Source organism: Hippopotamus amphibius, chromosome 3 (genome assembly GCF_030028045.1).
Source record: "Hippopotamus amphibius kiboko isolate mHipAmp2 chromosome 3, mHipAmp2.hap2, whole genome shotgun sequence".
Taxonomy (NCBI): Eukaryota; Metazoa; Chordata; class Mammalia; order Artiodactyla; family Hippopotamidae; genus Hippopotamus; species Hippopotamus amphibius.
In genome coordinates, this window is record NC_080188.1 from 42,647,928 (window position 1) to 42,663,250 (window position 15,323).

General features: G+C 33.9%; 1 protein-coding gene across 1 annotated transcript; it reads left to right on the forward strand.

Annotated features, from left to right (window-relative positions):
• The first annotated feature begins 423 nt into the window (after window positions 1-423).
• On the forward strand, window positions 424-14,815 carry LOC130848436 (alpha-S2-casein-like). Its single transcript, XM_057726919.1, has 12 exons — window positions 424-495; window positions 574-615; window positions 1,006-1,029; window positions 8,255-8,278; window positions 8,376-8,420; window positions 10,155-10,277; window positions 10,795-10,821; window positions 11,774-11,800; window positions 13,387-13,410; window positions 13,501-13,545; window positions 14,422-14,541; window positions 14,777-14,815. Exons 1-12 carry the CDS (start codon window positions 424-426, stop codon window positions 14,813-14,815), a joined length of 612 nt encoding a protein of 203 aa, XP_057582902.1.
• The last annotated feature ends 508 nt before the right edge of the window (window positions 14,816-15,323 follow it).

A 15,323-nucleotide genomic window follows, 5' to 3' on the forward strand; every position in this document is an offset into this window, starting at 1 on the left:
TTTTCATAAGTCATGATGAACTAAGTTAAATGCTACTTTCCAAACGACATCCTGGCCATGGGTGCATAACAGATGCCCACAGACAACTACGATGTTACCTAAACATTTTCCTGTTTTCTGTGATGTATTTAATATCTTTAAAAAAGACAAAAGAAAAAATGTGATAACAATTTAAAAAAGAACATTGGAAATTGTATGGAGGAAATAGGAAATCTTTCTTCTCTGTGGATAATATTTTGGAAAGCTTTTGATTCAGTTGTTCATAACCCAAAGCACAATGCAAAATGAGTTGGTTATCTGAATTATAAGAATTGTGCAGAGGGAGTGAAATTTCAGCTAACTTTGTTGTATAATTCAGGTAAAGGTTAATACATTATCTACCCAATGGTTAGTGGTTGTAGACTGACATTTTATTAAGCTAGTATGAATTCAATATTGGTAAATACGCAATATTGTCTTTCTTTTTCTAAGGAATCTATCAACGTCTCCCAGGAAGTAAGTCCTAAATTCTTAATTAAATATATTTTAACCTTTTTTAATCAAAGTTATAAAATAAATTTATTTGTTTTGTAGAAATATACACAGGAAAAGAATGTGGTCATTCATCCCAGCAAGGTACAGTTTGATTACTTTAGTCTATTAATCTTTGATTGATGAGACAGCTTTTCCTATTAAACATGGGTCACTTTCTCATTCAGCCAAAAACAGTATTATTTTTAACTATGATTGTGAAAATGGTGATGTTTTCATTGTTTTGCCAAAATGCTAAGGACTAACATGAATGGAATTCTAGGAAAAGATTTGTGAGCCATTTTTGAGCCACAATGTTAAAGCAGAATATCTTTGAAAGAATTTCTTGTTAAAGGTTTATCACCTTTACTTTTCCTCCTAATTATGTACTCTTTTGTTCAAAAAATTATATTTTCTTTGCTATCACTTTATGCCGAAGACTATTACACTGCATTTCAGTAAATGCTATATCCTTTTGGTTTTGTTTTCTTTTAGAACATTTGCTCTACATCCTGTGCGGTAAATATTGATTTCACATCAGTAGTACAATGTGAAGTAAAATATTATAGTATTAGCACCATATTGAAATTAACCTGGATTTGGCAAGTATATTTCAAGTCAATCAAATTTGAAAACCAAGATTATCTTTAAAGAATGAGACCAAAATTATACCATCTTCTCTTAATTCTATGACTAATTCAAGTGAAGAAAATATGTCTTTACATGAATCAACTACTACATTTGATTTCCCAATTCTATGAGGACTGAAGAACTTGTCTTTTAGCAGTTTTCATTCTTGAAGTCTCAAAATCATTTTCTTTTTTAAAGTTCTTTTTCTATTGCATTATTTTCTTAAAATTGACTCAATCAATTTCTCTATCACAGAAACAATATATATTTACTTCCAAAAGCATGTTAGTTGGCCTAGCGATTTATTTTTCCTAATAGATAATAAAATAAGTAATGACTATTAAAATGAGAAAGAAAAGCTTATCATGCCTTGCCTAAAATTATCTTGTGCATTCATTCATTCACTTGACAAAGCATTTATTCAACAAGAACTATGTCCCCAACACTATCTTAGCCTCTAAGAATACAACCGTAAATAGGATAGTCTCTGGGGATACAACAATAAATACAGTAAACAACAATAAATACCATTGGTTGTATGTTTATCACCAAATAGGAAATTCTATTATAAATCATACAAAACCCTTACAATGGAAACGAATCCAACCTAATGCTTTTCTTTATGGGAGAGGGATTTTTCCCTTTATATTCAGGGGAAAATATTACAGCAGTGCTGTGGAGATAATAGATCTATTTCTTTATCATCTCTCTTTAAGGAAGCTGTAAGGAACACAAATGAAGTGGTGAGAAATTTTTATTTATTTGAATATTTTTTGTTTCATATTACCAATATATAATATTATAAAACTAGTAATGGCCTATGGGAACATCTATAAATGACCTCTTTTAATAAACTGGAAAGCAATCTAAATTTCTTAAAAATGATAATTTTTCTCTGCCCACTTCAGTAATATCCACCTAAACTGGTGCATATTCTCTTTAGCCACTTACATTTTTTTAAGCTCTTTATTGGAATATAATTGCTTTACACTCTTGTACCTGTCTCTGAGGTACACCAAAGTGAATCAGCTGCATTTATACACATATCCCCATATCCCCTCCCTCCCGCAACTCCCTCCCATGCTCCGTATCCTGGTCCTCTAAGGCATCATCCATCATCAAGGTGGTCTCCCTTTGTTATACAGCAACTTCCCACTAGCTTGCTATTTTACAGTTGGTAGTAAGTATATGTCTATGCTCTCTCTCACTTCGTCCCAGCTTTCCCTTCACCCGCACCCCCCCAAACCCATGTCCTCCAGTCCATCTCTGCATCTGAATCCTTATTCTTCTCCTGTCACTGGTTTTATCAGTACCCTTTTTTTTTTTTTTTTTTAGATTCTGTATATATGAGATAGTATACAATATTTGTTTTTCTCTTTCTGGCCCACTCATTCTGTATGACAGACTCTAGGTCTATCCACCTCATTACATATAGCTCCATCTCATTCCTTTTTATACCTGAGTAATATTCCATTGTATATATATGCCACATCTTTATCCATTCATTTGTTGATGGGCATTTAGGTTGCTTCCATGTCCTGGCTATTGTAAATAGTGCTGCAATGAACATTATGGTACATGTTTCTTTTTGGATTATGGTTTTCTCTGGGTATATGCCCAGCAGTGGGATTACTGGATCATATGGTAGTTCTATTTTTAGTTTTTTAAGGAACCTCCAAACTGTTCTCCATAGTGGCTGTACCAGCTTACATTCTCACCAACAGTGCAGGAGAGTTCCCTTTTCTCTACACCCTCGCCAACATTTGTTGTTTCTAGATTTTTTGATGATGGCCATTCTGACTGATGTGAGGTGATACCTCATCGTGGCTTTGACTTGCATTTCTCTAATGGTTAGTGATGAGCATCTTTTCATGTGTTTGTGGGCCATCTGCATGTCTTCTTTGGAGAAATGTCTGTTTAGGTCTTCCACCCATTTGTGGACTGGGTTATTTGCTTTTTTGGAATTAAGCTGCATGAGCTGCTTGTATATTTTGGAGATTAATCCTTTGTCCGTTGCTTTGTTGGGAAGTATTTTCTCCCATTCTTAGGGTTGCCTTTTAGTCTTGCTTATGGTTTCTTTTGCTGTGCAAAAGCTTTTAAGTTTCATTAGGTCCCACTTGTTTATCCTTGATTTTATTTCCATTATTCTAGGAGGTGCGTCAAAAAAGATATTGCTTTGATGTATGTCATAGAGTGTTCTGCCTATGTTTTTCTCTAGATTTATAGTGTCTGGCCTTACATGTAGGTCTTTAATCCATTTTGAGTTTGTTTTTGGGTATGGTGTTAGGGAGTGTTCTAATTTCATTCTTTTACATGTAGCTGTCCAATTTTCCCAGCACCACTTATTGAAGAGGCTGTCTTTTTTCCATTGTATATTCTTGCCTCCTTTGTCAGAGATAAGGTGCCCATATGTGCTTGAGTTTACCTCTGAGTTCTCTATTCTGTTCCATTGATCTTACTTTCTGTTTTTGTGCCAGTACCATCCTGTCCTGATCACTGTGGCCTTGTAGTATAGTTGGAAGTCAGGAAGCCTAATTCCACCAACTCCATTTTTCCTTCTCAAGATTGCTTTGGCTATTCGGGGTCTTTTGTGTTTCCATACAAATCGTAAGATTTCTTATTCTAGTTCTGTGAAAAATGCCATTGGTAAATTGATAGGGATTGCGTTGAATCTGTAAATTGCTTTGGGTACGATAGTCATTTTCATAATGTTGATTCTTCCAATCCAAGAACATGGTATGTCCCTCCATCTGTTTGTGTCGTCTTTGATTTCTTTCTTCAATGTCTTAAAGTTTTCTGCATACAGGTCTTTTGCCTCCTTAGGCAGGTTTATTTCTAGTATTTTATTCTTTTTGTTGCAATGGTGAATGGGAGAGTTTCCTTACTTTCTCTTTCTGCTCTTTCATTGTTAGTGTATAGAAATGCAAGAGATTTCTGCACGTTAATTTTGTATCCTGATACTTTACTAAATTCATCAGTGCTAGCAGTTTTCTGGTAGAGTCTTTCAGGTTTTCTATGTATAATATCATGTCATCTGCAAAGAGTGACAATTGGACTTCTTTTCCAATTTGGATTCCTTTTATTTCATTTCCTTCTCTGATTGCTGTGGCTAAAACTTCCAAAACTATGTTGAATAATAATGGTGAGAGTGGACACCCTTGTCTTGTTCCTGTTCTTAGAGGGAATGCTTTCAGTTTTTCACCATTTAGAAAGATGTTGACTTTTGGTTTCTTGTATATGGCTTTTATTCTAGTGAGGTAATTTCCTTCTATGCCCATTTTCTGGAGAGCTTTTATTATAAATGGATGTTGAATTTTGTCAAAAGCTTTTTCAGTGTCTATTGAGATGATCATATGGTTTTTATCCTTCAATTTGTTGATATGATGTATCATGCTGTTTGATTTACATACATTGAAGAATCCTTGCATCCCAGGGATAAACCCCACTTGATCATGGTGTATGATTTTTTTAATGCGCTGTTGGATTCTGTTAGCTAGTATTTTGTTGAGGATTTTTGTATCTATATTCATCAGTGATATTGACCTAATTTTGTTTTTTTGTGACATCTTTGCCTGCTTTTGGTATCAGGGTGATGGTGGCCTCGTAGAATGAGTTTGGGTGTGTTCCTCCTTCTGCTGTATTTTGGAAGAGTTTGAGAAGGATAGGTGTTAGCTCTTCTCTAAATGGTTGATAGAATTCACCTGTGAATCCATCTGGCCCTGGGCCTTTGTTTGTTGGGAGATTTTTCAACACAGTCTCAATTTCAGTGCTTGTGATTGGTCTGTTCATAGTTTCTATTTCTTCCTGGTTCAGTCTTGGAAGATTGTATTTTTCTAAGAATTTATCCATTTCTTCCAGGTTATCCAGTTGATTGGCATATAGCTGCTTGTAGTAGTCTCTCATGATCTTTTGTATTTCTGTGGTGTTGGTTGTCACTTCTCCTTTTTCATATCTAATTCTGTTGATTTGCGACTTCTTCCTTTTTTCCTGATGAGTCTGACTAATGGTTTATCAATTTTGCTTATCTTCTCAAAGAACCAGCTTTTAGTTTTATTAATTTTTGCTATTGTTTCCCTCCTTTCTTTTTCATTTATTTCTGATATGATCTTTATGATTTCTTTCCTTCTGCTCACTTTGGGGTTGTTTTGTTCTTCCTTCTTAATTATTTTATGTGTAAGGTTAGGTTGTTTATTTGATATTTTTCTTGTTTCTTGAGGTAGGACTGTATTGCTATAAACTTCTCTCTTAGAACTGCTTTTGCTGCATCCCACAGGTTTTGGGTTGTTGTGTTTTCATTGTCAGTTGTTTCTAGATATTTTTTGATTTCCTCTTTGATTTCTCCAGTGATTTCTTGGTTGTTTAATAACGTATTGTTTAGCCTCCATGTGTTTGTATTTTTTACAGTTTTTTCCCTGTAATTGATATCTAGTCTCATGGCATTGTGGTCAGAGAAGATGCTTAATATGATTTCAATTTTCTTGAATTTACCGAGGCTTGATTTGTGACCCAAGATGTGATCTATCCTGGAGAATGTTCCGTGTGCACTTGAGAAGAAAGTGTATTCTGCTGCTTTTGGATGGAATGTCCTATAAATATCAATTAAGTCGAGATGGTCGAATGTGTCATTTAAAGCTTGTGTGTCCTTATTTCTTTTCTGTTTGGATGATCTGTCCATTGATGTAAGTGGGATGTTAAATCCTCCTGCTGTTTTGTGTTACTGTCAATTTCCCCTTTTATGGCTGTTAGCATTTGCCTTATGTATTGAGGTGCTCCTATGTTGGATGCATAGATATTTACCATTGTGATATGTTCTTCTTGGATGGATCCCTTGATCATTATGTAGTGTCCTTCCTTGTCTCTTGTAATAGTCTTTACTTTAAAGTGTAATGTGTCTGATATGAGTATTGCTGCTCCAGCTTTCTTTTGACTTCCATTTGCATGGGATATCTTTTTCCATCCCTTTACTTTCAGTCTATGTGTATCCCTTGGTCTGAAGTGGGTTTCTTGTAGGCAGCATATAGAAGGGTCTTGTTTTTGTATCCATTCAACCAGTCTGTGTCTTTTGGTTGGAGCATTTAATCCATTTACATTTAAGGTGATTATTGACATGTGTGTTCCTATTACCATTTTCTTAATTGTTTTGTTTTTGTTTTTGTAGGTCTTTTCCTTCTCTTGTGTTTCCTACTTAGAAAAGTTTCTTTAGCTATTGTTGTAAGGCTGGTTTGGTGGTGCCGAATTCTCTTAACTTTTGCTTGTCTGGAAAGCTTTTGATTTCTCCCTCAAATCTGAATGAGATTCTTACTGGGTAGAGTATTCTTGGCTGTAGGTTTCTCTCTTTCAGGACTTTCAGTATATCCTGCCATTCCCTTCTGGCCTGCAGAGTTTCTGCAGAAACATCAGCTGTTATCTTTATGGGTTTTCCCTTATAAGTTTTTTGTTGCTTTTCTCTTGCTGTTTTTAATATTTTTTCTTTGTGTTTAATTTTCATTGGTTTGATTAATATGTGCCTCGGTGTATTTCTCCTTGGGTTTATTCTGTACAGGACTCTCTGTGCTTCTTGGACTTGATTAATTATTTCCTTTCCCATGCTGAAGCCACTTACATTTAATTATACAATCATTTTTATCTCTTCCACTTATTTTCCAAAGGTGAGTAATATCAAAAAGCCAAGAAACCTGGTTGTGCTATTTTTATTTACATCCTTTTAACTTATCATACTAATGATCATTTATATAACACGAGACATATCCCAAGCAAACACTAACATTCAAAGAATAATGCTGGCATTTCTTCTTGTAACCAAACATATATATATTATAATTTTTCAAGGAATATTCTAGCAGCTCATCTAGTAAGGTAAGAGACTTTTTCTTTTAACATCAAATGGCGAGTTCATCAAAAAATAGATTTTCATCAAAGTGTGTGTTAATTTGTTGTTAACATCACAAATAGGGTGAGCAATGGGGAAATCATTTACCCAAACTTAATGTCATTTTGGGGAGGCTGAAAGTGACCATCTACACCCTGGTGCACATTGGTGTTCTTTGACAGAGATAGCAGATATCTGACTCCAGAGGAAAGTACATTTTAAATCAAGCCAGTGTCAAATCAAGAACCTACCACTCACCTTTAATGTAGTTTTAGCCTGAAAAACCTCTCAGTATTGCTTAGAGCAGTGGTTCTCAAAGTGCTACCCTTCAAACAGCAACATCAGCATCACGTGGGTATCCTGTTGCACTTTAAAATTTGAGAACCTCTTGTTTAAGGGGGTGAATGAGGGAATGGATTAAAACTTATAGGTAACTGGTATAAGAAACACATATTGTGGTAGCAACATCCAAGCAATGAGCACAGTGGGGAAAAGTGTCTGGGAAAGGAAGAAGCATAGCCATGGCCCGGAGCAGTGTGTCCTGAGGCACAGCCTGAAGACTTCCTACTTAGTGTCTAGGAAGCCGGCTTTACTGTTTCTCTAAGCCAGAGGTCCCCAACCTTTTTGGCAGCAGGGACCGGTTTCATGGAAGATAATTTTTCCATGAGGGGAGAGGGGATGGTTCAGGTGATAATGTGAGTGATGGGGGGCAATGGGGAGCAGCAGATGAAGCTTCGCTGGCTCCTCTGCCACTCACCTCCTGCTGTGCGGCCCAGTTCCTAACAGGCTGCGTGGACTGGTACCGGTCTGCGGCCCGGAGGGGTTGGGACCCCTGATCTAAACTACAGGTATTTCTCAAACAGAGAGTCAATGGCCGGCCTCTCATAAATAACAATTGTGTCCTATAGAAGGGGCTTGCTGGATTTAGTTTGCCACACATCTCACTAGGCCTGCCTACTTTGTAATTTTTTTGTCACTGGTCTACACTCTCTGGGCAATTGATAGTGTATGAATAATGCAGAATTGATGAAAACTTTAAAATGAAACATTTTCAGTCACAACTTATTAATTTGACACAGTGAGGGCTCTGAATATTTAATTTATTGAATCTCTAATAAATATGACAATTTCTCACTAGTAGTAGCTTGGGCCATAAATATACGTAATTAATTGCCCTTTCTACTCTAGTACAACTTTAAGGCTAAATCATGCAAGTTAAGTTAATTCTTCTTTTCTTCTCCTAAGGAATTTGCTGAAGTTCCCGGGGAGGTAAGTAATTTTCATTCAAATAACATGAAATTCATATCACCCAGCCCCGTTTTCTTTTCGTGTATTTTTATACCAAGTGCTTTTGTTTTCTTAACAGGAAGTTAAGGTTACTATGGATGATAAGCGCTACCTGAAAGAACTGGTAAATTTCTCATACAAATTATAATTTCAGGTAAACCATCATAGTATCGCTGTTTCTTCTCCCAAACGTTCACACAACTTATTCCATCCCAATGAGGTATTTACCCCCAATTTATAGTAAGTAATATATTTTTGTTACTTTAATTTCTAGCTATTATTTGAGCAAACTTGTGGATTTATAGTTTAAGAAAAATGAGTGTTGAGCAATTATCCAACTGATTTTGAAAGAATTACAAACCTCAAAAAATGTGTTTCAAGTTTAAATGTTGTGATTTAGATACCAGCATAGTTGAGATATCACACTTTTGTCCACTCCTCTTCTTTTTGACAATAGTGTCATAGAAAGGTATTGCAAGAGTAAAGTTTTCCAAACCGTATATAAGAATTCATGTAATCCATCCTCTGTGGACTAGAGAAGCTTGCTGTGTGCACAAGGAAAGAGTACCTGCTTTGGAGTTAGCAACCTGTATTCCAACTACTTCACAAATTATTACTTAACCTCTCCAAGCTACAGTTTCCTCAACTAAAATAAAGCTAGTTATATTGACCCTGAGGAATCACATTAGATGATATATGTTTAAATTCTGTATAAAATTGCTTGGAACACAGTAGTTAGGTGCATCTAAAAGAAGGTAGCAATTGTTATCATATCCCTACATAGAGCAGACATTTCTGCTAAAACCTTTAGAACAGAAACAGTCTTTCTTTGAATACTTAAAAATGGGACTCGCCAGATAAAACCTCTCTTTTTAGGAAATTCTGATCGCTAGAAAGGCCATTCTTAACTTTGTCGAATGCTTCTAGTAACATTTTCCTTTTGTACCACTCTTTTAAGTTAACTCTGAATTCATCCAATAATTGTTCCCAGGCAGTTCTAAAGACCAATCAACATTCTACATGTGCATTTATTTTCAAATCTCTATGAAATGAAAATTCTCCTGAGTGAAGATGCCATTGTGGTTTTATATATAATCTCTAAAAAAATCTTCAGCCTCAGATCAAAGGCTCTGGAATTTACTAGAGTATTTGTTGAGCCAGATAGATAGATAGACAAAGCAGGCACTATGAAAACTGCTATATATTTTAACAGATATAATCCTACATGGTAAATAATGCTCAGATAAATTAAGCAATATGAGCAGGGTCATGGATTGCAATACCCAGGATTAAGGGAATTAAAGTTCAGTTCTATCTGACTCCAAAGACCAGACTTCTTACATACATAGAAAAGAAATGACAGACACATCTAATTCAAGAAATATTCCTTTCCTTTCTTATATATACTTGTGTTTTTCCACATAGAAATCCTGCATGACCAAGTGATAGTTGGCAAGCTCTGCTACCCGAGCCCTGTGCTACCTCCCACCCTGCCATCTGGCAAGGGATGGGCCCTTTTCTGTGAATTGACTACCTGTGGAAATGCAGCCAATTAGTGTGAGATGCATGTTTAGCAAATGTTAGGTACTGTATTTGAACCAATAAATGTGAATCCTTCTGGGAAAAAAAAAAAAGCCTTAACAATCAATTTCCTTAATTTTGCAATTTATTATAAATATAGGAACAGTTACAGTAAATTTTATGTTACTAAACTATTCTTGTTAGGTAAATTTGCCACCATTTATAAATTATCTAATTAAATAAACTTCTAAGTAACTTGGTTCTTCCAAAATCTGCTTTTGACACATGGAGGAGATTCAACATTGGAGTAAATATTGATAATTTTCTTTCTCTCTAGAGCGAAATCAGTCAGTTTTATCAGAAGTTCCCCCAATATATCCAGTCTCTATATCAAGGTCCAATTGTCATGAACCCATGGGGTCAGGTTAAGAGAATTGTCAAGCCCTTTATTCCCACTGTGGTAAGTGCTGCTTTTTTATTTGTTGCTTGTTTATTCATTTGTTTTTCTATTTGTCTTTGGTGAGGGATGAGTTCAGGATAAAGATATTTAAAATAGCCAGAGACAAAATGTCCCAAGTTTTAACTTAGAAAGTAGGACAATTGCGAATAAAATCTTGTAGTCCAGAAATTAAATCGCAAACAAAAAATAGTCCAAATGTAGTAAACAAATAACAATGGTAACTATACTGACAAATAAGTAATTTAATTTGAATTGAACATACCTGTCCTAAATGTATGCTCCTATATCATTTTGCTTGGCTCCTCAAACAATTTTCTAGCATAGGAGGGGATAGTAATCATTAATTTCATGTAACAAAAAGATGGTATTGTTAAGAAAGTATAAGGAAGTGAAGGAACTTGCCCAAGTTCCAAGTACTCGCTACCATTTGTTTCATAAAACAGTCTGTCTTAAGGAACTTTTTCTCGTATGAGGAATAAATAACAAAAGTTTTCTTGGCCCTATTTTTTGGATACAGAGCGGAGCGCAGGTCTTCACCAGTGAGGTAAGGCATTTTACTACAAAGGCAATACCCTGGTAACTAGAACGATATTATACATTGTACTAAACAGTCTTTGATGTTGTTTTTAAGCAATACATCTAGATTTACATAATATAGGAAAACTGGATCTTCAGATCTCTAAGAAAATCTAAGGAAGGCAGAACAAAAATGTACATATCCAAGGATACAAAGATTAGATCTGTGCTAGTAGACCTTGCTAAAAATGTTAATACCACTTCTTTTTTCAAAGGTCACCATTAATATTGCTATCCCACCAGGAGACATGTTGTAGATCTTACATTTTATAAACAAAGTGGGAGGAATCCAATGAATCATTCTGAAATAAGAACACTAATTCATCCAGAGCCATACAAAGTGCTGTTATCCAAATGTCTTCAGCACATCACACGTGATTAAACACATTTTCATATCACACAAGGAATTGCCTAGTTTTATTCCTACTTAATAATGAATAAAAAAGTTCAGAAAAGAGAAATAACAATTTTATAAGTAAGACTAAAATGTATCATTTCAATTTTTTTAAGGAATCTGCTGGCTCCTCTCAGGAAGTAAGTCAAAACCACTTACATTAAATATAGTTAAGAAATTAGTTTTTATTTTGTTATGGTTATAAAATACATTTATTTATTTTGCATAAATATAAGCAGGAAACAATGTGGTTATGCATACCAGTCAGATAAAATGTATTTATATGTTTCCTGGTTCATTGATGATATATGTCATTCATCACTCACTTAAGAAATATGTATTTAGCAAGTATATGTCCCTTAAGTGATCTTAGATCTTTGGGTTGCAACAAAGATTTAAAACACAATTTTAAAAAAATGATTATTCTTTTTTATAAAGGAGAGGTATTTTTGCATATATTCAAGAGGAAATTATATATAACAAATACAGTCAGAATAAAATGTCTAATTCTTTTTTATTTCTTAAGGAAAATCAAAAGGAGACTGTTGATATGGTAAGGTATTATTTCTATATGAAACTATAATTAATTCATATTTTCAAAATTAATATGAATAGTAGGGATATCAGAAATGTTCTGCTTTTAATAAGTTATATTTGTAAGTTACTTAAAAATATTATTTCTCTCCACATGTTAACTTTGTTTCTCGCAATTGCCCTGAATTCTTTCAATTCAGTCCTTCCATGTAAGCAAGACCTTTCCACATAACATAAGTTTTATATGGTTCCCACTGTTTATTTCTCTTTTTTAATCAAATTTTTACTATTTTTTGAACTGGAAATTTTACTTCAATTCTCCTTTTTTTGCCTGTCATACTAATATCCTTTTGGTAATATGAGAAAGATCTTTAATTCCACAAATATTAAAAATATAATGCTAAGGATTCAATTATCCTGGTCCCCAAATTTTGACTATTTTTTTATTTCTCAAGGAAATCTTCCAATAGGGCTCATATAGTGAGGAAAATGTTTTAAAATAAAACAACCAACTAGTTTATTGAGAAACACTGCACTTTTCTGCTGTTAATTATTTTAAGTAAATTAAGTATTGATTTTAACTCAATTACTTTAATTTAATTAATTAATTAATTATTATAATTATAATATTGTTGGTTAATAATTGATTTAATTAATTGTTGATTTAACTTAAAATTCTGTAATTTTTTAACAGAGCCACATCAAAGTAGCCAATAAAAGTAGAGAAAAACACATGTAAGAAATATACACAGATTCAGAGTCATTTTAGAGGTCTGAAATGAAATATATACATGGCAAAAGTAGCTGTTCTAGCCCATACTTTTGATAATGTTCAGCTGGACTCTGGTTCATTGGCAATAGGCATTTTTAAATAAGCCAATGCCAAATCAGCATCCTGTCAATTGCCGTCACCATAGTTCTACCCTGAGTCTCTCTCGCTGTTTAGGGGGTTGAGTACTGGATTGGGCTATGAGTTATGTAAATCACAGAAACAAGAACACCTGCTGTGTTAGAATGAGCCAAGTGGGTAAGCATAATGGGAAAACGTCCTGGGAGAGGATGAAGCATGGATTGTGGCCCACAGTCTTGTGGCCTGAGCCACAGCCCAGCATCTTCCTCCTCAATGGCTTTAGGAAGCATGCTTTACCTATAGTCTCAAATTGGGGGTCCCCGGGGCACTAAAAAACAAACAAACAAAAAACAGTGGTCTTCCCAGAAAGGGTAGGCTCTGCCACATACCTCAACAGCCTGCTTAGTTTTAGTTTTTCTCCTCTCTTTCTCTCTCTCTCTCTCTGTCTCTCCCCACCTTTGCATCTGCATATACTCCATGAGAATTTGACATTATATGAACAATATAGGTAAATGGAAAACTCAAAACACATTTTCAGTCACGTATCATATGGACACAGAGAATGCTCTGATAATGAACATTTGAACTCATTAAATTCATAATAAATTCCTGTAAAGTAGCACTTCGTTTCTTGGTAACAGTGGTCTGGCCTTGAATTATTAAAATAATTAGCTCTAGTTCTCTATTATAATGATATAGACAAAATTACTGGTGGGCTATCCAAGTAAAGCTGATTCTCATTTTCTTTCCCTAAGGAATCAACAGAAATATTCACTAAGGTAAGTAATTTCCATTCAAACAAAATTAATTCATATTATCCCATATTATTTTCTTCTGTATTTATCACAGTTTATTTTTATTATTAACAGAAAAATACATTAACTGAAGAAGAAAAGAACCGCCTAAAATTTCTGGTAAATTTTCAATGCAAACATTTGTAGCACAAGCAGACTCAGCTTGGACACTGCTGAACTGCAATTCTCTCAAAAATAAACAAACAAAAAAAACCACTATCTTTAATAAATTCTAATTTATATAAAAGTCTTCCTTATACTTTGCCAAAACTATTACAAAAACATTCTCGCATTGTACTAATTGTATCATCATCATGTATCCACCCAACCATTATTCCCCAGTTATTCTAAAAACCCATTGATTTTTTTCATTTTGTAAAAACAGGAAATTATCCTGAAGGCAGGTGCCACTGTATTTAATTCCAATTTTAGTGTCTATAATAATCTGTAGTTGGACCTATATAGATGGTTCAAAATACAACACAGAGGAGAGGGATATTTATCCATAGGTGACAGGCACCACACAAAGTGCTCTCTCTATATTAACTTATTTACTTCTACAATGTAAGTGACACTCAGAGATTAACTCAGTGTCACAGATTCAACTAAGTTAAATCACACATTCTATATGACTTTAAGCACCAGGGTCTTTCCACCAGACATGGAAAAGAAGCTACAATCTGAGACATTTATTTAGTAAATTAAGAAATTATACCTTTGTCTTCTTACACACACTTTTTTTTCTCTTTTCTTGTTTTATTCCACTTAAGCATTTTGGCAATGGGGTCTGAAATAACCAAAGAATATTCTTAATCCTACAGTTCATTTTATGAATGTAAACATAGAGTTAATTTTATATGAATAAGCTTTCCTTTGCTTAAGTCTATTTTGGTATCATTTAAAAATTATTCAAATAAATAAAGCTTTAGCTTATTTGGTTATGTCCAAGTGTGCTCTGACACACAGGATAATGGAATAATTATAATCTTTTTCTAGTACAAAATCAACCAATATTATCAGAAATTCACCTGGCCCCAGTATCTCACGACTATTTCTCAGTATCAGAAAACTATGAAGCCATGGTATCATTTTAAGACAAATGTTACCCCCTATCTGGTGAGTTCTCCCTTTTATTTTTAATTTTAAAAACTGAGTTATCTTTTATAGTAAAAATAAGATAGAGAAATTAAATTCCAACAAGTTCTCAAGTAGAAGCTGAAACAAAATTAAATAAAAATTCTAGGCTGGAACTTTAAATAAATCATATAGTACAAATAGAGCAGAAATAACTATAATGATAAATTGTGTTTACATTGGATTTAAATTTAAGTGTTTGCTTATAATATTTCAGTCAATTCCTATAGCCATTCTTGAAGTTGGGTCAGCATAGAGAATAGTACTTCCATTTCACAAAAGTATATGAAATTCCAAAAAGTAGCCTGACAAAGCTCTAATTAACACTTCTCCTTTATTTCATTTTTTTAATGTGACTTAGGAAACTTTTTTAACAGAAGGAATAAGTGGAAGAGCAGGAATTTGAACCCAGAGAACTGACAATTTAATATAAAAATATAGGATTGGAATCAGAAGACCTGACATAAATAAGCTTTTGATTTGGGGAAAGTCACTTCATTCATCAGGATCTTTTAAAATATGATTTAGTTTATTAGATATACGTGTAGCATTTAAAAATATCTTCCCCAAGATTAGAGAAAATAAGAATTTAGTATCTGTGGTTTGAATATGAAATGCCAAAACAATGTTCTAAATATTTCTATAGGTTGTAAATATTCTTTTTGTTTGTTATTATAAGCACTTAGCTAAAATATGTTATTCCTTTCTCTTTTAAAGAGATGCCTTTAAGATTCTTGAATTAACTGCTTCTACTTGATTATGGT